Source organism: Mobula hypostoma, chromosome 20 (genome assembly GCF_963921235.1).
Source record: "Mobula hypostoma chromosome 20, sMobHyp1.1, whole genome shotgun sequence".
NCBI classification, from domain to species: domain Eukaryota; kingdom Metazoa; phylum Chordata; class Chondrichthyes; order Myliobatiformes; family Myliobatidae; genus Mobula; species Mobula hypostoma.
In genome coordinates, this window is record NC_086116.1 from 21,876,619 (window position 1) to 21,900,335 (window position 23,717).

At 43.5% G+C, this 23,717-nt stretch overlaps 1 protein-coding gene across 2 annotated transcripts in view; it reads left to right on the top strand.

Moving 5' to 3' along the window:
- Positions 1-633: 633 nt before the first annotated feature.
- Positions 634-23,717, top strand: part of tcp11l2 (t-complex 11, testis-specific-like 2) — a 36,694-nt gene continuing 13,610 nt past the window's right edge. The window contains exons 1-3 of one of the 2 annotated variants that reach the window (XM_063072505.1): positions 634-801; positions 6,105-6,271; positions 11,111-11,243. In XM_063072505.1, coding sequence (XP_062928575.1) covers positions 6,112-6,271; positions 11,111-11,243 — 293 coding nt within the window. In that variant the 5' untranslated portion in view covers positions 634-801; positions 6,105-6,111. The other variant, XM_063072507.1, reaches the window with a different exon arrangement.

Genomic DNA, 23,717 nt, shown 5'->3' on the forward strand with positions numbered 1-23,717 from the left:
TTAGCGCAATTGTGATATTTTTGCAAACGGTCCTGGAGGGCTGTACACGACGTAGCATTCAATCGATTAACAACAGCAAACGGGCAGTAATTGTGAAACATGAAACAACAAGATGACAAAAGCCTGTTATAGCAGGAAACATAGACCCGGTTGTTTTGAAGCGTTGGTGGGCGGGGAGGAGATTACCAAAACGGCATAAATGCTTAAGATAATAGTTGTTGCGCTGCTGGCCAAACCCATTCTCTGCTCAAAAGTAGTCCAACAGCTGTGCACAGTTTGCTGGTTACTATGGAGTCATCATTGGCTATCTTCGTCATGTGACTCCCCTTATATTAGTAACAATGTAGCATTTTAAAAGTACGTCATATCCGTAAACAAAGAGGCAGAGCTCATAATCCCGAGAGAGGGGGGAAACTCTGGGAAAACAACTATTCCATACGAATAGAAGACACAATTCATGAGATCGGTGCATCGGCAGCACGTAATGCTATTAAATATAAACGACCAACGAGTTCTCTAGCTAGCTGATGACACTGAACATTCAGAAACAGACAACTCAGTGACTGATCACCCCTGCTGGTGTAGTGGATACGCCGGCTCTCGGGTAATTCATAAGTAGTGGTGCGGCTGCTATCCCGACAGCTGCTGCCGGAGCCCTTTAACTGCGAGTGACAAGTCCTTGTTCGGGACCGTGTACCATCGTGCTGCTGGAGCCCTTTAACTGTGGGTGACAGCTGGAGCTTAGCAAGTCTGTGTTTGGGACTGTGTACTGTACCACCCTGCTGCTGGAGCCCTTTAACTGTGAGTGACAGCTGGAGCTCAGCGAACTTGTGCCCGGGATTGTAAACACACCCGTTTCACCCAATTCACCATCGTCCCATTGCTGTTGAAGTCCATTAATCATCAGCTACGTCCAGACTCATTGTTTTTGAAGTATATTGGTGCATAAGAAGTACAGCTTTTTGGATTGACGTTAAATTTTTTAAAGCCATTCGGGCTTCTTGAGCCATATCTGTTTGGAAGGAAGGAGTTATTCAAATGCTTCTTCTCCTATTTACAGTAGGTAGACTAAAAAGTTCAGTGGTTGACTTGTCCTTCCTGGGCTGCTTACATAGTTGTGGAGTTTTTTTTAATATATGTGAAGGGCTGGTAGATCATGTTGTGATCGCTCTGATCACGTGGTTGCTGAGCGACGTGATAGGAGGTTTGAAACTGAACTTCCACTCTCCCGAGCGACCCATCTATGGCGATCGTGCATCAAGTGCAAGAATAGCTTTCTAATTACTCACTAACTTTTACTCTGTATGCTCTGATGCTATTTACACCTCTGGCCCAGGAATTGTCGCTACAATTCCGATTTTGCCTTCTATATGAAACACCCTCTTTGTTGGGGCTGACGTCCTGGTCGAATTGCAGCTGCCTGAACTTGTATTTTAAGTATTAATCATAAAGATCATTGTTGACCGAGTAAAAGTTCTTTTGCCTGAAACATAGAATCTGCAGTTTAGGGCGAAATGCATTTGCTTTATTAGGACTATTTACAATTGTTTTGGTTAAAACCAGAAAGTGCGCATCAGCGTTATTTCCAACTTCAGTAACATTTAATAATTTCAGTCCTATGTTATTTATACTTTTACATTATAAATTCCAATAGTCATTTTTTTCTGTAATCTTGCAATTACACTCTATACCAGCGCTGGAACTGTAGCACGTTCATGGGAAACGTGTGAGGCCACAATTAATTGTCATAAGCTGCAAAGCATAATTGGTTTTCTAATTCCTGTGTTGATGAGAGGAAGTGCATGCAAATATTTAATTTTCAGGCCTAATTCACTTTCTGCTGTTTTGAACCTTTGCTGTGGCATCAACTGTCAGCAAAGAATTTCAGAGTTGCATACTTTGTTTGAAGGTTTATTTATTATCAATTAAAATAAATAAAAATAAGATGCAGAACAATTACTTTCTCGGAAGACTCTGAATAACTGTTCGTTACATTAGTGGTGAAGTTTGATTTGCCACACTGAGAATCAGCACACTACTATCTTAAGATTGTAAACTGTTTATCTCTTAAATGGGTTTAAATTTTCATCAAATCCTGCATTTGAAGCCTAAACCAATGTGGCTGTTTGCAATTATCTGTCAAAAGATAGGGCAGCTACTGACCTTTGACCAATAAGCCGTAAAATTCATTGTCTGGTTTCCTTATGTCTCTACTTTTGTCCCATCAACTCCAGTTTGTACAGTTGTTCTCAACCCCCATGTGAGCTGGTGGAGAGAAATTTGCAGGGTCTTTACTTAGGATTGGAATTGGCTTATTATTGTCAAATGTGCCAAGTTTCAGTGAAAACCTTTCCTTGCATACTGTTCCTACGGATCAGATCCTTACAAAGTGCATTGAGATAGAACAAGGTAAAACAATAACAGTGCAGATAATGTGTACCAGCTGCAAAGAAAGTGTAGAGCAAGGAAACAATAAATGCAGGCTCATAATGAGATAGACAGAGGTTAGTAGTTCAACTTGTCTCACTTGGGAACTATTTAATGGTCTTAAAGCAGAGTGGTAGAAGCAGTCCTTGAGCTTGATGGTGTATTTTCAGGCTTTTTATTCTTCTGCCCAATGGGTGAAAATAGAAAGGAGAATGCCAGGGCTGGGTGAGGATTTTGAATATACTGGCTACTTTACTGATTCAGTGACAAGTGCAGATGTAGTTTTTAGTGGCCTTAGATACTTATTACTTTACAGTAACCCTATTTGTATAGGAACACAATTGTGATGTCATCATGGTTTAATTGAGAATACCTTCTCATTTGATATTTTCAGAGTCACTGTTCAGTGACAATGTTTATTTATGTCTGATGCATGATGCAAATGCCATGGTAGATGAAATTTGAGAATATTTATTAATGTTGAAATACAGGAAATGTGCTGCCTTAAACAAGAATTTGATTTGACAAAGCTTTTAAGGATGGTGAGATCTTCGTCATAATCCAATCAACCGTGGCCAATGAAGATACAAAAATTTCTGCTTGGATGCCAGCAATTTCTTCCCTTGTTTCTCACAATGTCTTGAGAAGCACCTTGTCTGTCCCCCAGGGATTCATCCACCTTTATGGCTTCAATGCCATATTTATGTTTGTTAACAACACCATTGTCATTGGCTGAATCAAGGTGGTGATGAATCAGCATATAACAGGGAGACTAAAAGTCTGGCTGAGAGGTGCCACACCAACAACCTCTCACTCAATGTCAGCAGGACTAGGGAGCTGATTATTGACTTCAGGAGGAGACTGGAGCTCTATGAGCCAGTCCTCATCGGGGGATCAGAGGTGGAGAGGATCATTTTCTATTTCAGAAGATCTGTCCTGCGTCCAGCATGTAAGTGCCTTTATGAGGAACATGGCAGCACTTCTACTTTCTTAGAAGTTTGCAAATATTCGGCATGTCATCTAAAACTCTGACAGACTTCTATAGAGGTGCAGTGGTATGGATATAGACTAGTTGCAGAATGGCCTGGTATGGAAACGCCAATGTCCTTGATTGTAAAAGCCTATAAAAAGTAGTGGATGCGACCCAATTCATTGCTGATAGATCCCCCTCCCCATCACTGATCACATCTACATAAAGCACTGTTGCTAGAAAGTAGCATCTGTCATCAGAGACCCCACCATCAAGACCATGCTCTCTGCTTACTGCTGCCATCAGGAAGGAGGTACAGGAACCTCAGGACCCACACCACCAGCTTCAGGGGCTGTTATTACTCCTCAACCATCAGAGATGATAACTCACTTACCCCTACACTGAACTGTTCCCACAAACTGTGGAGTCACTTTCAAGGACACTTCATCTCATGTTCCTGATATTTATTGCTTCTTTACCATTATTATTATTATGCTTGTATTTTGCTTGTTTCTTTGTTTTTACTGTGATAACAAGAAAATGAATCTCAGGATTGAATACGGTGATATATACGTATGTACTTCGATAATATATTTATTTGGGCTTTTGAATTTGACCTTTATGCATTTCAACACTGCCAATGCCTCCTTTTTTGTAATGTCAATATGTAGAGGATTGCTTGGCTTAATGGAGAGAAAATGAAATGCAAAGAGAGGAACCTAGAGTGGTACAATGCTACAGGATGTGGCCAGCTGCCAGGCTCACAGCAAACTGGAAAACTGAAATACTGAGCGAGTATCATTGTCAGACCCAGGAAAGGGGAGGAAGAGTGGCTCATTGACCTGAAACTTTAACTCCTTTCATCTTTCTACCGATGCTGCCTGATTTGCTGCATGTTTCAAACGTTTCATTCCAGATTTCCAGCATCTGTGGTTAAGTTTTCATAACACTTATTAGGCTGAAAGTTAATGTAGTAAATTCAAAAATTGCCCCCACCCTGATTATTTCCATTTCTTTTGATTCTTAACTAGTTTTCAATTGACTAAATTGAGGTAAATAGTTGAATTCAAAGATTCAAAGTACATTTATTATCCATGTATGTATGCAGTACACAATCCAGAGATCGGTCTTCTCCACAGACAGCTGTGAAACAAAGTAACACCATGGAACCCGTTCAAAGAAAAACATCAAATTTCCCCCCCCCAACAAAAAACTGTGGAAACGACAACAAAAAACCCCCAAAGAAGACAGAACATAAAACAGAAAATTGAAGGAGTCCAGGCTCAGTTCAGCTCAGTGTTCTTTATATGCAGGATGCCCCCAATTCAAAATCGCCCAAAATAGCAACAAAAGGGAGCAACCAGAAGGACATCATAAAGTGAACTACAGAGTCCAATCTACGAACTGCACTGATTAAATCTTGCTCCAGTACCACCCTCTGACAGCACCAGGGTGGGGGTAAGAGGTAGAGAGAGAGAGACCATTTGAACACAGGGACCTTCCTTTAGGGGCAGCAAGGGAGAAGGAGAAAGAGGCCATCTCACAGAGACACCCTCCTCTGGCAGCAGTGAGGAAGAAGCAGGTAGACAGCACTGAACGTCTGTTCACCTTCAGCACTTGACTCGCTGATTTTAATTTTCCTTGGTGCTTTAATCGGCAAGATCGGTGAGAATTGGAGTCGGTTGTGGGTTTGTGCCCCATCTCGAGGCTTCTTGGCCTGCAGGCCGCATCTTTTTGCCCGAAGCCTCACGAAACCCTCTCAGAGACAGCAAAGCAGCAGGTTGCTCCATCGGCCCGAAAGCACACCACCAAAATGTAGATCACGGGCACTGAACAGTAGATTACAGGTTCCAGCAGTAGTAGTACCGCATTTGAAAGAAAAAGAAAATGTGAAAAAAGTAGTTTTGTGAGCCGTCTGGAGATGTCACCCTTGGTAGCATTGTTCACTGGCATCATCTTCTTCTGTACAGAAGTTGTATCCCATATTGTTTGATTGGATGTACCATGAAAGTACTTTGATTTGAAAGACGTTTCCATTTTAGTTTTAAAGACAATTGCAAATTGGTAGTATGAATGGAAAGATAATTAAAAACAGACTGCAGTCAGCAATAAAGCTTTTATTTCTTTATCAGGCCCCTGTTCATCAGCAAGCACATGAGCTGTTAGCAATACACAAAAACCTAATATTTTGAAGCAGCTTCAAACTGGGTTCCTATGTAATAATCTGTAATTGCCAAATTCCACTTTGAGTTCACTTCACCAATTAGCAGTTCATGCTCTGACTGTGTAACAGTGAGAATGCTGCAGTAAGAGATTTTGAATATTTTTCCCTTTTACTTTTCCATATGAGTACTATGGAAAATCAGTTCGATTGTCAAAAGAATATTGTTTGGCATTCTTGCTCTTCTTTGACTTGGCATTCAATGTTTTTCCTGCACATGACATAATTCCTGTCTTGCGTTCTAGCTCTGTTTACTCAGTTCAGAATTTGATGTGTTTGTGTTTATAATCGCTCATTTTGGCTGAGCAATGTACAATTACCTCGAGGCATTTGTCTCTTCCACACTGTTTGCTTTTGTTATTTCAAATGTATCTTTGAATAACAGACCTTTTTTTAAAAAACAAAATCCCAATTAAATGTGTTGAAGATGGTTCCAAGAACTTGTTTGGAGAAAATGGATTTTCATGTTAGCTCTTTTTTTTACAGAGAAAAGATGCCTTTCAGTAATGAGAAACACTCCTCAAATGATGAATCATTGAACAGTGATGCTGAATCTTGTGATCGGTCGGATAGTGTCACTTCTTCCAGTGACTACGAATATGCTCGACAAAGCTTCAGTAGTGATTCTTCCAGTAAACCGAGCTCTCCAGCCTGTAGGTCTTTATTTTTTCAAAAAAAAAATCAGTTGTAATCCATAATGAATAATAATAGTTCCAGTGAACATTCTTCATAATACTGTTTTTAAATTAGATTTGCTGTGCATCACATTTCAGTTATGTTCGTAACTGAATGGTTACGTCAAGTGTAAGAGAATAATATTGTGTCTGTATAATTTACCTATGTTCTTGCATTCCCACTGTTTGACAGGGCTCTGTTATTTGGATCCAACACAATTAGTCTAGAGGTTTGGGATTATGATGTATCCAGAAACATGAAGTTTGAGTTATTTCACATTAAAAATATGAAAAGAATAGTGAAGTAATGTTGGATTGTTTAGAGGATTTGTACTCTTCTGCCACTTTCACCACTGCTCTAAAGGAGTATAGGCCACTAAACAAGAATGTTTATTTGTACCTGAACAGTGTTTACATTTGGATGGAGGTTGCTGAACATCATTGAAGGAATGTTATCTTAACACTAAAGTTAATTGATAATTTCCTTTAAACTTATCTCAACTGATTTGATTCTCCCTTGTATCTTAAAGTGGAAGGCCTATCCGCATAGTTAACTACTCCATAGTAGTTATGAACATTTACTGTAGATGTTGAAAATTTGTTTTAATTTGACCTAATGTGTCTATTGTTCTGAGGATGCCATTACCTAGCTACTTATTATACTGGAAAGACCAGTGTGCTGTGCTTTACTAGAGGTTCCAGAGAGGACCTGGGCTATGACCATAATTTCCAGTTGGTTATTAAAAGGATTGCTGTGCTTTTGCACTGTGAATTTGAAAGTATAATCAGTGAGCAGACTTAGTTTAAATAGAATTGAAATTTAAAATCATCAATAGTTATAGATAAACTTTCATTCACTATTGTTTCTTTGAACTTCAGCAGTTTTGTCATGAAATCACAGTCCTGAGCTATTAAAGCATAATACTAGAAGTAGCAGAACTGAAGAGTTCAGAAAAAATATATAATTGGAGGAAGGATAACAAATAATTAGGATTTATTTTCTATTGCCCATTTACTATCAGGTTTGAAATACTATCACCTCATTCTGAAAAGCTGTTTGCATCAAATCTTTTTTAAAATCATCAACATCTCTCTGGAACAGGCCACAATCCCCATAGTCTTCAAGGAAGGCAAAAGTAACCTGCCTTAACGACTACTGTTCAATGGAACCGATCTGAATACTAATGAAGTGTTTGAGCAGCTGCTTAAGGATCACATTAAATCATCTTCCTGCTACTCTGGACCCTTTTCAGTTTATTTATTGTTTAAGTCAGTCTGCTGACGATGCCATATCTGTGCCTTCTAATGCATCCTGTCCCACCTGGGAAATGGTGGCTCCTATGTCAGGATGCTGTCTATCGACTTCAGCTCGGCATTTAGTACAATCATCCCTCAGAAGTTGGTGAGTAAACTGTCTTCATTGGATCTCAACACCTCTCTCTGTAATTGGACCTTGGACTTCTTGAAAGACCACAGCCAGTCCGTGTTGGAAGAAACATCTCTAGCTCTATCACACTGAGTAATGGTGCACCCCCTTCCCCCCACGCCCCCGGGCTGGGAGCTCAGCCCCCTTGGTTAACATTGCTGATACATGACTGCACTGCTAGATCCAGTTCAAACCAAATCACCAAGTTCACTGATGACTCCACAGTGGTTGGCCTCATCAACAACGACGAGGAGACAGCGTATAGAAAGGAGGCAGAGCAATCGGTAAAATGGTGCCAGCACAACGACTTGAGTCTCAGCGCGGTTAGGACTGAAGAGATGATTGTGGACTTTTGGAAGGTCACTCCTCATTGCACATAAGTGGCTCCTCTGTGGAGAGAGTTAGGAGGACCAAGTTTCTGCGACTGCACGTAACCGGCAATCTCAGCTGGCCTCTCAACACCACCTCTTCAGTCAAATAACACAGAGCATCTCCACTTCCTGAGTAAATTGTGGCAAGTATGGCTCCTCCTCACCCCCAGTACGAACCATTTTTAAATAGGAGAACCACTGAAAGTGTTGTGACCAGCTTTGTCGCCGTCTGGTATGGGAATTGCAAGGCATCTGACTGCAAGACCCCCAAAAGATTGTGAAGACTGCTGAGAAGATCATCAGGGGTCTCTCTTCCACTGATCCGAAACATTTATCAGCAGCTCTGCATTCACAAGGGCCTTAGCATTGTTAAGAATCCCTTCCATCTGTTGAACAATCTCTTTGACCTCCTACCATCAGGCAGAAGGTCAATAAATGATAAGATGGGAAATAGCTTCTTCCCCCAGGCTGTGAGACTACTGAACTACCTGCCACCAGGTGTCATCAGGTTTGAAGTGCCAGTAGAGTTATACTGTTTACTATCTAACATGTTTTAAGACCATAAGACATGGGAGCAGAATTAGACCATTTGGCCCATCGAGTCTGCTTCGTCATTCGATCATAGCTGATCATTTTTTTTCTCCTCCTCAGCCCCACTCCCCAGCCTTCTTCCTGTTACCTTTGTTGCCATGTCCAATCAAGCTGAAGTGCACTCAATGACCTGGCCTCCACAGCTGCTTGTGGTGGTAAATTCCACAAATTCACCACCCTCTGGCTAAAGAAATGTCTCTGCATCTCTGTTTAAAATGGATGCCCCTCTATCCTGAGGCTGTGCCCTCTTGTCCTAGACTCCCCCACTATGGGAAACATCCTTTCCACATCTACTCTGTCTAGGCCTTTCAACATTCGAAAGGTTTCAATGAGATCCCCCTTCAGCCTTCTAAATCCCAGCGAGTACAGACCCAGAGCTATCAAACAATCCTCATATAATAACCCTTTCATTCCCGGAATCATCCTTGTGAACCTCAAACGCACCTTTTAAATGCAGCTTCTGCTAAATATCAGTCTTCTGGAGTATATTTTATTATTTGTTAATTTATTTGTGCTAGTATTAATTTATGTATTGTGTGTGAGTTGTATGTACTATGCTGTGTACCTTCCTTGGAGGAATGTTAGAATCATAAGAGTTATGGAGTCATAGAAAAGTACAGCACAGAAACAGGCCTTTTGGCCCATCTAGTCCATACCAAACCATTTAAACTGCCCACTCCCATCGACCTGCACTGGGACCACCATAGCCTTCCATTCCCCTACCATCTATGTACCTATCCAAACTTCTCTTAAACGTTGAAATCAAGCTCGCATGCACCACTTGCACTGGCAGCTCATTCCACACTCTCACCACCCTCTGACTGAAGAAGTTTCCATTCACATTCCCCTTAAACTTTTCAACTTTTACCTTTAACCCATGACCTCCAATTGTAGTGCCACCCAATCGTAGTGGAAAAAGCAACACGCACAAAATGCTGGAGGAACTCAGCAGGCCAGGCAGCATCTATAGAAAAGAGTAAATGGCCGACGTTTCAGGGCGAGACCCTTCATCAGGACTAACTGAAAGAAGAGATAGTAAGAGGCTTCCAAATTTCTTACTATCTCTTTCAGTTAGTCCTGACGAAGGGTCTCGGCCTGAAACGTCGACTGTACCTCTTCCTGTAGGTGCTGCCTGGCCTGCTGCATTCACCAGCACTTTTTATGTGTGTCAATTGAAATATTTGCTCACTTGCCCTTTATAGAGCTATTATTGTTTATTCAATTGACTGTGATTAAATATAGTGGATTATTTGCATTGGAAAATAATACAACTATGCTTTACTCTCCCTCCAGCTAATCCCAGCATCCTCTCCTAATCATCAGTTTAAAATACTGACATTCAGAAACATTCAAAAGCAATAATCAGTGTCAAAATAAGAAGGCATTTAAAATCACAAGCACAAGAAAATCTGATGCTGGAAATCCAAGCACACACAAAATGCTGGAGAAACTCAGCAGGCCAGGCAACGCCAACGGAAATTGTTCCATTATGGATGCATACATGTAGATGGTTTAATGGCAATAAACTTGAAATTTGATTCCAAGTTTGAAACCTGAATAAATGACTAAATAAGTTATTAAATCACTAAATAAGTTATTCATTTTCCTCCTGTTTAATGTGAAGGCAATGTGCACTGCTGAGTGGACAAATATCTGGTTTAAGAGTAAGTCAATTGCTTAAATGTAGTGCCTCTTTCAGCTTTAATCTTGTCATCAGAAAGACGTCTTGTACAATCTTGATGTGACAATTGGCTTGTCATATTAGTGTGTTGCCCTGTTATCTTGCTGAAGGGAATCATTCATTTTGTGAAATATAAGAGCATTCTTCTGACATTAATGATCGGTAATTGGGAGATGGATTGAATTTTGTTGTTTGGATTGTCTCGGGTGTATTGCAATCAGTGGAAAAATATTGATGTTGTGAGCTTGAGATGACATAAACCTTGCTCTCTATTTCCATTGCGTACCCTATTTTGCAGGAAGCTGAACCTTTGAATATGCTCAATAATGGTGTTTACTGTTCTCCCAAATGATCCAGTTTTGAGCAACTGGTTAACACAAAAAATATACACTTCCATGCTTTTATGGGTATTTAATGTTTTCCTGAGTGAGCCACTTTTGAGCAACAGGTTAATATCAAAAGTATACACATCTGTGCATTTATGAATGTCATCTTTTATGTTGTCGATTTCTGGTAAAATGTTTCTAATTTGTGTGGGCAGATTTTGAAATAATTTCACATGTGTATTTTGGAAATATGTGTGGTTTCCATCAGTGTTCTTTTCCATCTTTAATGTGAAATTGTTTATATTGAGCAGATGCAGTAAGGGATCTATTCATACATGGATTATAATTATGAAGTTTTTGTGCCTGTGCTGAAAATTTGCTTGTATATTATGTTAAGGTTTGTTTATTTTTATATTACAACAGCAAGCCCTCCGAAAATGGTTTCTTTTGACAATATGATAGAGACTGCAAATGGGTTGTCAAAGCTGACACTGGCTCATGAAATAGTTATGAATCACAATTTCCAAATGAAGCCAATTGAGCTACCACCACAGAGGTAAGAAAAGTTTCCAACTTGGGATGGGGTGGTGAATATATAAGCACGTATGACGAACATGTTGTACATGAGGAATAGATTGGACATTACTGTTCTCCAAACTGATTTTGTTAAATTTAGAAAACATCTGTCACACACGCCAGTATTTATACAGCTCTTTAGATGCAGGTGAAGTTTTGACAGTCAGCACAGCTCATTGGTAATTTAGTTACCGTACCCCACTCCTTTGTTCCTAATTTAGTTCCTACAAAAATTGTCAGTTTTATAATGTAATAACTCAATAAATTCTATTAAAATACAGTCGGCACTTAAAGGTCTTGATCTCAGAAATGTTGCTATGTAATTTGAAAGGTAGGGGAGGGGATGGAACAGAACAGTGAACTTTTCAATTGCACAAAAACAGATTAAAACAGTATTTGTTATGCCATATTGCTTTATAACCAAATTGCTGAATTATTAGCAGACCATGTAAATGATACTGCAGCGAATTCCCTGTCAAGAATGCTAGATTCTCGTCTTGGCATTGAAGGTTAATGCTTCTTTAAATACATTTAATCTCCTCAATAATATGTAATGTTCTGAAAAGCTTGTTATTAAATGATATAAGTTGGCAGAGACAATTCTTGCCATCTAAGAAACATACATTGGGAATAATCTGAAGCCTATTACCACGAGTGAGAGTCTCTGGCAGGCAAAATCTTAAGATACATTGACATAATTTTAAGATGATATAATTTGCTAAAATCACTTGACATTTAAGTTTGGGATGTGTTACTTTGTTAGCATTCAGCTTGCAATTGACTGTATAAGATAATCGCTTGTAGAAATGGCACCTTATATGCTTTGTGCAGCAAAAAAGGCTATTTATAAAATTGAGTAAAAAATCTATATTTTTTGTAAAAGTGATTTGTTTGCTGATGAGAAATACTGTTGTACTTTGATTTGAATGAAGGCCTATTGGGTTGAGTTGTTCTTTGATCTTGGCAACTTACCTGCAAACTTTTTGTCACCATGTAAAGAGACATCATCAATACACTGTTAATTGTGGTGTCCTCCAAATGCTTTGTAACGATGTGCTACACAGAGGTAGAAATAACGACGCGCAGTCTGTAAGTCGCACTCAAGACTCGTTTATTCAAACTTCGCGGCACTGGCTTTTAAGCAGTCCCCTTCCAGCCCTCTGCGGGCGGAAATGACGTCAGAGGTGCATAGGTGCATTACAAAAGTATCTCCCCGCGTGCGGGCTATTTTGTGAGCCGGTTCACTTGTGTAGAAAGTGGGTCAGCACATAACGCCCCCCCCCCGCCGCCCCAGAAACGGCGATACACCCCCAATGTCCACAGTCTGGATCAGTCTCTGTTTGGGCGGTCTGCCTCTGCGCCGCGGTGCCTGAACCTCAACCGGCTGCACCAAGCCCACATGGGCAGGTTTGAGTCGGTCCACTGTGAAAACCTCCTCTTTCCCCCCCAATATCCAGAACGTACGTGGACCCGTTGTTCTTGATCACCTTGAACGGCCCCTTGTACGGCCACTGTAGCGGTAGCCGGTGTGCGCCCTTTCGTACAAATACGAACTTATAGTTCTGCGGGTCTTTGGGTACGCAGGTCGGGATCTGTCCATGCTGTGAAGTCGGTACGGGGACCAGGTTGCCGAACCTTTCACGTAGTCTGACCAGGACTGATGCGGGTTCTTCCTCTTGCCCCCTTGAGGCTGCTATGAACTCTCCTGGGACGACCAGGGCTGCGCCGTACACCAGCTCGGCTGACGAGGTGTGCAGATCCTCTTTGGGTGCTGTGCGGATTCCAAGCAGGGCCCAGGGAAGCTCGTCCACCCAGTTAGGCTCTTTCAGGCGGGCCATGGGAGCCGATTTCAAGTGACAATGGAAGCGTTCCACTAGTCCGTTCGACTGTGGGTGGTAGGCGGTTGTGTGGTGTAATTGTGTTCCCAACAGGCTGGCCACAGCCGACCGCAGGCTGCAGGTGAACTGGGCGCCTCTGTCGGAGCTAACGTGGGCCGGTATCCTGAAGCGTGCTACCCAGGTTGCAATCAGCGCTCGGGTGCAGGAATCGGCGGTGGTATCGGTGAGCGGGACCACCTCTGGCCATCTTGTGAACCGGTCTACGATAGCTAGGAGGTACCGCGCTCCTCGCGACACTGGCAGGGGCCCCATGATATCCACATGGATGTGGTCGAACCTCCGGCGGGTGGATTCAAACTGCTGCGGCGGGGCTTTGGTGGGCCGCTGCACCTTGGCTGTTTGGCCCTGCGTGCACGTTTTGGCCCATTCGCTGACCTGTTTGCGAAGTCCATGCCACACGAACTTGCTGGAGGCCATTTGGATGGTTGTCCTGATAGATGGGTGCGCCAAGCCGTCTGCCGGGACGATGGGGCGAGGTTGGCCGGTAGCCACGTCACACAGGAGGGTCCTCTCACCTGGGCCTATGAGGAAGGCTTGCAGCTGCAGACCCGAGACTGCGGTCCTGTAGCTGGGCATCTCATCATCTGCCTGCTGCGCCTCCGCCAGTGCTGCATGGTCCTCCCCCGGGACAGGGCCTGGATAGCTGGTCTGGAGAGTGCGTCCACCATGACATTGTCCTTTTCCGAGACATGCTGGATGTCCGTCGCGTACTCGGAGATGTAGGACAGATGTCGCTGCTGGCGGGCCAACTAGGGATCGGACACCTTTGTGAACGCGAAGGTCAACGGTTTGTGGTCCGTGAACGCAGTGAACGGCCTGCCTTCTAAGAAGTACCTGAAATGCCGGATTGCCAGATATAGTGCCAACAGCTCCTGGTCGAAGGCACTGTACTTGAGTTCGGGTGGCCGTAGGTGCCTGCTGAAGTATGCCAGGGATTGCCAGCGCCCCCTCGATGAGTTGCTCCAGCACCCCACCGACTGCTGTGTTGGATGCATCCACTGTGAGGGCGGTTGGAACGTCCGTTCTGGGGTGCACCAGCATCGAGGTGTCTGCCAAGGCTTCCGTGGCTTTAACGAAAGCGGCCGCGGCCTCTTCATCCCAGGTAATGTCCTTGCCTTTACCCAACATCAGGGTGAACAAAGGGTGCATGATACGGGCTGCTGAGGGGAGGAAGTGGTGGTAGAAGTTCACCATCCCAATGAACTCCTGCAGGCCTTTGACTTTGTTGGGCTGGGCGAAGTGGCAGATCGCGTCTACCTTGGCAGGCAGAGGTGTTGCCCCGTCTTTGGTAATCCTGTGGCCCAGGAATTCGATGGTGTTGAGTCCAAACTGACATTTGGCCGGGTTGATCATGAGGCCGAAATCACTCAGGCGGGAGTAGAGCTGGCGGAGGTGGGACAGATGCTTCTGACGACTACTGCTGGCTATAAGGATGTCGTCCAAATAGATGAATGCAAAGTCCAGGTCATGTCCCACCGTATCCATTAGTCACTGGAACGTCTGTGCGGCATTCTTCAGGCCGAACGGCATTCGGAGGAATTTGAACAGGCCAAACGGGGTGATGAGTGCTGTTTTGGGGATATCTTCAGGGTGTACCGGGATTTGATGGTACCCCTGGACGAGGTCTACTTTGGAAAAGATGCTTGCCCCATACAGGTTTGCTGTAAAGTCCTGTATGTGCGGCATGGGGTAGCGGTCTGGAGGCGTAGCCTCGTTCAGTCTGCGGTAGTCACCGCATGGTCTCCAGCCCCGGCTGCTTTGGGCACCATGTGCGAGGGGGAGGCCCATGGGCTGTCGGACCGCAGTACGATCCCCTATTCCTCCGTCCTCTTGAACTCCTCCTTCGCCAGGCGGAGCTTGTCCGGGGGGAGCCTTCGTGCGCGGGCGTGGAGGGGTGGTCCCTGGGTCGGAATGTGGTGCTCTACTCCGTGTCTGGGCATGGCTGCCGTGAACTGCAGTGCCAGAACCGATGGAAAGTCCGCCAGGATTCTGGTGAATTCATTGTCAGACCGCGTGATGGAGTCCAGGTGTGGGGCCGGCAACTTGGCTTCACCCAGGGAAAACATCTGGAAAGTCTTGGCATGGACCAGTCTTTTCCCTTGCAAGTCGACCAGCAGGCTGTGGGCTCGCAAGGAGTCCGCCCCCAGGAGTGGTTGGGCCATGGCGGCCAGTGTGAAGTCCCACATGAACTGGCCGGCGCCGAACTGTAGCTGCACTGTGCGGGTGCCGTAGGTCCGAATCGTGCTGCCGTTTGCGGCCCTCAGGGTGGGTCCCAGCTCCCTGTTGCAGGTGTCATACCCCGTTGGGGGTAAGACACTGATCTCCGCTCTGGTGTCGACCAAGAAGCGGATCCCGACTGCTTGTCCCAGACATACAGGAGGCTGTCCTGGTGGCCAGCCGCCGTAGCCATTAGCAGCGGCTGGCCCTGGCATTTCCCGGGAACTTGCGGGGTGGGTGACAACGGCGGACTTCTGTGCCCCACCGCTGGTGGTAGAAACACCACTGTTCATTGGCCTCCTCACTCCTGCCTCTGGGTTGTGTGCGCTCCGTTGCTGGGCCTGGTCTGGCCTGCTGTTGGGCGCATGGCTTGGTAATCTGTCAGACGGACGCCCTGCACTCCCTCTTTGTTTTCCACAGCACGTCTGCCCGGGCCGCCACCTTCCATGGGTCAATGAAATCTGCGTCGGCCAGCAGCAGATATATGTCCTCGGGCAGTTGTTCTAGGAACGCCTGCTCAAACATGAGGCAGGGCTTGTGTCCTTCAGCCAGGGCCAGCATCTCGTTCATTAGTGCCGACGACGGCCTGTCTCCCAATCCGTCCAAAGGTCTCTAAGAGCAGCGCTTTGAATGCTGCATATTTGCCGCCTTCGGGGGGTGACTGTATGAAATCCCCAACCCGTGCGGCTGTCTCCTGGTCAAGGGAGCTCACCACGTAGTAGTAGTGTGTGGAATCTGAAGATATCTGCCGAATCTGGAACTGGGCTTCTGCTTGGTCAAACTATACGCGTGGTCGCAGCGTCCAGAAAGTTGGCAGTTTTAGCGAAACTGCGTGAACAGATGAAGAGTCGATCATCTTTGGTCCAAATCCCGTTTGGACCGTCAGGTTCACCAATGTAGCGAAGTGCTACACACAGAGCTAGAAATAACGACGCGCAGTCTGGAAGTCGCACTCAAGACTCATTTATTCAAACTTCGCGGCACTGCCTTTTAAGCAGTCCCCTTCCAGCCCTCTCCGGGCGGAAATGACGTCAGAGGTGCATTACAAAAGTCTCTCCCCGCGCGCGGGCTATATTGTGAGCCGGTTCGCTTATGTAGAAAGTGGGTTGCCACAGCTTGGCCTTTATATACTAATCAATCAAATGATTAGTTGTCAATACGGAAACTCAATTACGATGTAGGGAGAAGTCTCGACACTGATTGTGTGGTGGATTATTTGCGTTGTGGTCTGGAATTTTGCCTGCATTGACTCATAAATGAAGTCTGTCATTTGATTTAATTTTTTTTATATATTTCAAAAGAGTATCAAATATTAATAGTAGTAGAATTCAGTTAGTTAATAAAATAAATCAGTTTGCTTTTTGTTTAGATTTCCATAATGATACAATTCAGAAGATTAAAAATTAAGCATGAATAGATAGACTTAAATTTTTCTATCACTCTTTGAAAGCTCTAAAATAATAATCAAATGAAAATATGTCATAATGATGCTTAAAATCCAGATGCATGTTACCAGCCTTGGGTACTTTTATCTCCTGAATTTGTGCAGTGAGAAATTAATCACTCCATGTCACAATGAAGATCACACGGGATAGGAGGAGGAGATGCATCTCATTGTCTGAGCACCCAAGAGATCTTCATCTGCAAGTTAGTACATGATTGAATGGACCCCTCTGTGTACATGTGCAAGGCCAGAAAAAGACTTGTATCCTGACACAATTTGCAAGGAAACAGTTTGCTTCATCAGTGTACAATATCTAACACCCACTACCCATCAGCAGGACATTGACCACAAGATTTAGTGTGCTAGATCAGTGGTTCCTAAATTGTTTAGGGTTATTGCCTCCTTGGCTCCTAGACCACATTCCCAGTGCCCCCCTCTCTTTCCAGCCATTACTTAAAAACAATAAAGAATTTTGATTTCCGATGCACAGTGAAATAAAATACTTCCAAGAGATGCCAAACATGAAGTATAGGTTGAGCGCCAGGAATCAAATTGGAATTGAAGCTAAGGACTCTTAGTTAATGAGAAGTTGCTTTGGACTTTCTGGGATCCAGAGAATTGCTAAGAGTTGCTAAAAATCAGTATAGATGTTTTGTCATTGATCTAGTTGCTTTCATTCTAATTTTCAAAGGTTCATTTTATCGTCAAAGTATGTATGTACAATACAACTCTGATATTGGTATACACCAGATAGCCATTAAATACAGAAAGACCATGAGTGTTGATGAAACAAAAGACACCAACTCCCCCACCCCCGGCACGAAAAAGAAAAGAAACAAAACTCACAGACCCCAAAATCCCCCTCCTGCCCCACAGAAAAAAACAGCGACAGTAGCACCAAACCCCCAACCCCACCTCTTACACACAAAAATTAACAGGTCACCCACTTGCCGATCGACTCCAAGAAAGAAGCCGCCAAAAAACTTAAGGAGACCAATCTAAAGTACAGTCTAATAATCACATAAATCTCAGAATATTGGAAACAACTTTTTGTCTGTGCTTGAGGAGAGTAGTTGCATGAACTCAGTCCTTCCATGAAGAGTGACCACCAACCCGGGGCCTAACACTGCCAATCCAGCTGCTGACTGTCTCTGTTGGGAGCCATCACTGACTCCCTCCGCATACACCTCAATGCTTCAATCTTCCTCGCCGCTTTGAGATGGAGTCGTTTGTGAGTCCACATCTCATCTTTGGTCTTTTCCACAAGTCAGCTTGTGTTCTTGGTCTTTTTCGCACCCCCCCCCCCATCTCTAATCTCCACGAGATAGCTCTCCAGACACAACATCGCGCTGGATCCTTTGATCGAGTTCCAAGCGGCACGTCACTGGCTCCAACAGTTTCCAGAACACAAACAAGACAAAAAGAACAAACAAAAGGCACAGAAAAAGTGAAATAATTGGAGCAATTTGTTATCTGGAAGATGTCGTCCGAGGAACCGCTGTTCATTGGTGCCATCTTGACCAGATGTTCAGGAAATTTATATTGATGCTAGATTTATTGGCAGACGTAATGCATTTGGCGCCTGCTTTGGTAGAGATGTGAAGTTATGACCTTCTGTTTGTTTTCTACTTCCTGAGCCACAGTGTAGCCTCAGCTTGTACCTGTAGGGGTTGATTATGGCTATTATTACAAGGAGAGTTGACTGTATTTGCAGTATGCTGTCATTCCTTCATTTAGATGCTTACACAAACAACTATTACTTGGTCTAAAGCCAACAGACACTAAGGATTAAATGTTTCCTCTTTATGACTAAATCTTTCTGGGTATAGATAGATAGACAATAGATAGAAGTACTTTATTGATCCCTAGGGAAATTGGGTTTCGTTACAGCTGCACCAACCAAGAATAGAGCATAAATATAGCAATACAAAAACCACAAACAATCAAGCAACAATATGCGAACTATGCCAGATAGAAATAAGTTCTGGACCAGCTATTGGCTCAGGGTGTCTGACCCTCCACGGTAGGAGGTGCAAAGTTCGATGGCCACAGGCAGGAACAACCTCCCATGACGCCCAGTGTTGCATCTTGGGGGAATATGGCCGGAGTCCAACAGCAAAAAGTTCAATATCCGGGCTACAAACACGTTCCTCGATCGTAATATGACCAGGATTGCACCATCCGTTGTTAACCAGAACAGCAAGCCCCCCTCCTTTACGCTTACCGCTCTCAGTGCACTTCTGGTCAGCCCGAATGGTCTGGAAGCCCTCCATGGAAACGTTTTGGTCGGGTATGTCCTCGTGCAGCCACCTTTCAGTAAAACACATAACACTGCTCTCCAGAAATGTTCTCTGACTCCTGGCTAGCGCTGTCAACTCATCCATTTTATTACCCAGTGATCTCACATTGCCTAATATGAGAGAGGGAAGACACGGCTTATAACTCCTCTTCTCCACAAGTCTCTGTTGTCTCAACCCAGTCCTCTTTCCTCGCCTTTTTGATCCCCCTCTGCATCCTCTGTGTGTTTTCCTCCAGATTTCAGCCAGGGTGTCCGCTGCTCAGTTCGCTAAACCGGCCGGCATAAGCGCAATCAACTGGTCCCTGGAATAAACAATGCGACCATACTGCTGCCCTGCTAATGAAACGTGTCCGAATGTAACTATTTCCTGCGCTAAAAACCCCTCTCCACCAGCATGTTAGAGAGGGTGCAGCTTCAAGGTGTTACCGTGGAAAAAAAAAACAACAAAATAACGTAAGTTGAAAAAGTAAGAAGAAAAAAGTAAGAAAACTAGTCGGAACAGCTGTAACAGGCTGCATGCACGACCGGTCAGTAGTCAGTAGATAAACATTCTCTCCAACATTCTTCTGATATATCACGTATCAATAGACTACAATCATTAGAATTAGATAAATATCAAAACAATATTTCCCCCTATCTTGGGATTACATCCAACGGCATTTTTCTGTTTATTTTTTGTTTGAATACCATTGGTAAAATTATGCAGAATGCTGTCAAGATAATTGGTCCTGATCACAAGAGAATATTGAATTAATTACATTGTTGTGATTAATTACATTGTTGTGATTGAATCATCCTTGGCCATATATCCTTTTAAATATATGCCATTTTCTGGGTCCTGCTGTAGCTTTTCCTTGCATCAGTGCACTTTCTCTCCTTGGAGTGTCTCTCAAGATAATAACATTAATAAACTTGTTAATTTCATTAAATTTCACTTTGTTTTCTCTTGAGCACATTACCACAGGAAACAGACTGGGTACTGTTATTAGTGCTACCAATTATTCTTTATACTGCCTAACCAGCTTTGCACAAATCTTGAATAATAAAAATAATGTATGGTGTAGCTGTTGGGAAGGTGAAATTGATAGTGGAAACCTGTGTAAACAGGAATGCATGATTGACATTACTGATCACTTGCCTTGGATTCTAATCAAATTTAATCCATGTGAGATGTTAAGTCTTTCCCTTTTGTTTCACACACAATGTATCTTCTGTTTTAAAAATGATCTGAATTTGCGTTATCTACGCTTTTAATTTTTTTTTGTAAGACAAATCCAGTTAATTTCTTCAGTGGCATTTTAGTGAGTCTAGGTCAGATCAAGTCTTGTGTTGTAAAATTGAAACTTTTTTTTAAGTGAACCTCTTACAATAAAGGAAAATAATATAATTCAAATTGAAAATTGTTTGCCATCCCTGAAAATGTGTTGTTTACATTACCAAGAAATTGCTTTTTACCAGTATTTCCTAGTTACTTGCCATTTAGTAAAGTCTTCCTTTCAGTGAATAACTTATTTTCAGACAAAGTAAACCACCTTGTCACTCACTCAAACTGACATCTCTTTTTGCAGTCTCTGTCTTCCTAGGAACTCCCTTTGCCGCTAAACTTTAATTCATCAATAAGCCTCGAATTGGAACATTGCCATTATCTCTTATTAGAGATACAACACAGTAACCGGCCTTTCTAGCCCAATGAGTTTTGCTGCCTAAATACACCCATGTGAACATGTGGGAGGAAACCCATACGGTCACAGGGAGAATGTACAAACTCCTTGTAGACAGCGGCAGATTTGAACCTGGGTCGCTGGCATTGTAATAGTGTTACACCACAGTGCCTTCTTTAATATGGATTTTTAAAAATTATTCATTCAATGGCTGTGGGCTTCACAGGCTGATCCAGCACTTAATTGCCCTCGTGAAGGCAGTGGTGATGCAGAGCTTGCTGACTCAGGATATCCAGACTGCAGTTATGGAGCCAGTTCCAGTATTTAGGAGTAAATGGCAGTAAAGGAGCAGTAATATATTTTCAGATGGGGATGATGTGCTGTTCAAAGGGAGACTTGGTGATGGTGTTCTCATGCTGCTTGCTGCCCTTGTCCTCTGTTTGCAGAGGTTATGGATTTGGAAGGTGATGCCTAAGGAATCTTGGCGAGTTGCTTGCTGCAGTGTAACTTGTAGACATTACAAACTGCAGCTGAATGGTTGTGAATGAGGTGCCCATCAAGTAGGCTTCTATATTCTGTATGGTGAGTGTTGTTGTGCATGAATTCATCCAGGCAAGTGGAGAGTATTCCAATATACTCCTAACGTGAGCCTTGTGGATGGTGTACTAGCTTTGGGAGTAAGGAGGAAAGGTATTCCTAGCCTCTGAACAGCTCTTGCAGCCACGTTGACTATATGGGTACTTCAGTTCAGATCTAGTCAATAATAGCCCTATGGATTTTAAATAGTTTGGGTTACGCTGATGATGAGGCCATTGAGTTTCAGATGGGGGGTTGCGATAGCTGAAATTTCTCTTTGTTAGATGAGCCCTTCTGGTTTAAGGTGACACTAGTGAACCTTAATGACTTCTGGCTGGTGGCTAACAAAATAAGGAAAACCACTAAATACTTTGTTAATCACTCTTTTTCTGGTAAACTATCATTGCAAGCAATGCTGGAAGAACTCAGCAGGCCAGGCCACATCTATGGAAAAGAGTACAGTCAAGTTGATTGGTGAAAGAGATCCAGGGCTGGAGAACGGGGAGTCTGATGGGTCATAGGAGAAAGAAAAAGGGGGAGGAGCACTGGAAGGAGGTGATGGGCAGGCAAGGAGATAAGGTGAGAGAGGGAAAAGGGAATGGGGGAATAGAGAAGTTCAGAAGTTCGAGGAAATCAATGTTCATGCCATCAGGTTGGAGGCTACCCAAACGGAATCTAAGATATTGCTCCTCCAACTTGAGTGTGGCCTCATCGTGACAGTAGAGGAGGCCGTGGATGGACGTGTCAGAAAGGGAATGGGTAATGGAATTAAAATGGGTGGCCACTGGGAGATTCCGCTTTTTCTGGTGGGCAGAGTGTAGTGAAGCAGTCTCCCAATCTGCATCGGGTCTCACTGAGATGCAAGAGGCCACACAGGGAGCACCGGATACAGTAGATGACCCCCAACAGACTCACAGGTGAAGTGTCACCTCACCTGGAAGGACTGTTTAGGACCCTGAATAGTTGTGAAGGAGGAGGTGTCGCAGCAGGTATAGCACTTGGCCTGCTTGCAAGGATAAGTGCTAGAAGGGAGATCAGTGGGGAGGGTTGAATGGACAAAGGGGTTGCATAGGGAGCGATCCTGCAGAAAGCAGAAGGTGAGGTGAGGGAATACGCTTGGTGGTGGGGTCCTGTTGGAGATGACAGAAGTTCTGGAGAATTATGTGCAGGACACCAAAGCTGGTGGGAATGGTAGGTGAGGACAAGAGGAATCCTAACCCTGGTAGGGTGGCGGGAGGATGCAGTGAGGGCAAACGTGGGCAAAATGTAAGAGATGTGGTTGAGGGCAGCATTGATGGTAAAAGAAGGGAAGCCCCTTTATTTGAAGGAGGAGGACATCTCCTTCATTCTGGAATGAAGAGCTTTATCCAGGCCTTCATTCCAGTGGAAGGTTTGAATCATACCATTCAGCCTGGGTCCCTTGTTTCCATACTTGATCAAATGCTGCTTTGATGTCAAGGACGGCTATTCTAACTTCACCTTGGAAATTCAACTCTGTGCATTTTTGGATTTGTCCTGCTTCAGAATGAAAGATACTCGGGCAGTTTTGCAAATTGTAGCAGTCATGGTACAACTTGGCCAAGGCCATGGAAAGTTCTGGAGCACAAGTTTTCAGTTTGATTGCTGGAGTGTTGTTAGACCTCATAGCATTTGACCTAACCAATGTCTTTGGTAAAGGAGCTAAATGCTCCTTATCAATGGATACATCATCCAACTGGGAATACCTACCAACCTGAAAAACACATTTATTGCATTCTGTTTGCAGTTCTTAAAACTTTTCCTTATCTATTCCAGCATGTTTACATTCCCCTGCCTCCCCCCAACACCCTGACCTTTTGTTAAATGCCTTTTGAATATTCAGATATATGACAGTTGTTGATTTCCCCAATGTAAATTGCCCGATATACCCTGAAAACCTACTGGACCCTCAAATACCATTTCTCTTTTATAGCAGCATTTTTCTGTGAAGATTTAATTTCTCCTTGGAATGCACATTCATTGAGGATTGTGGAATCTTTAAAATAGTTGTCATTGCTCTGTGCAGTCATATTTTGCAAGGGATTTCAGTTGCTTTTTGTATCTTCAGTGGTTTGACTGCTTATGGTTTGTTTTTGAGTTTCTTCAGAAAATAGTTTCAAGCAGCAGAAAATAACTCTCCACCAAATGATTAGATTTCATCATAAGTCACTAGCTAATGAAAGAAATGGAATGATTGGCTTTTTTTAAACTCAAGAACTTGGAGTTGTTCCTGCTGCCACTTACATTAACAAATTAACTAAATCAAATATTGACTAGAGATTTGAACCTTTCAAATTCCAAATGTTTCAAAGTGGCTCATTCATGTTCAGGTGAAGCTCGA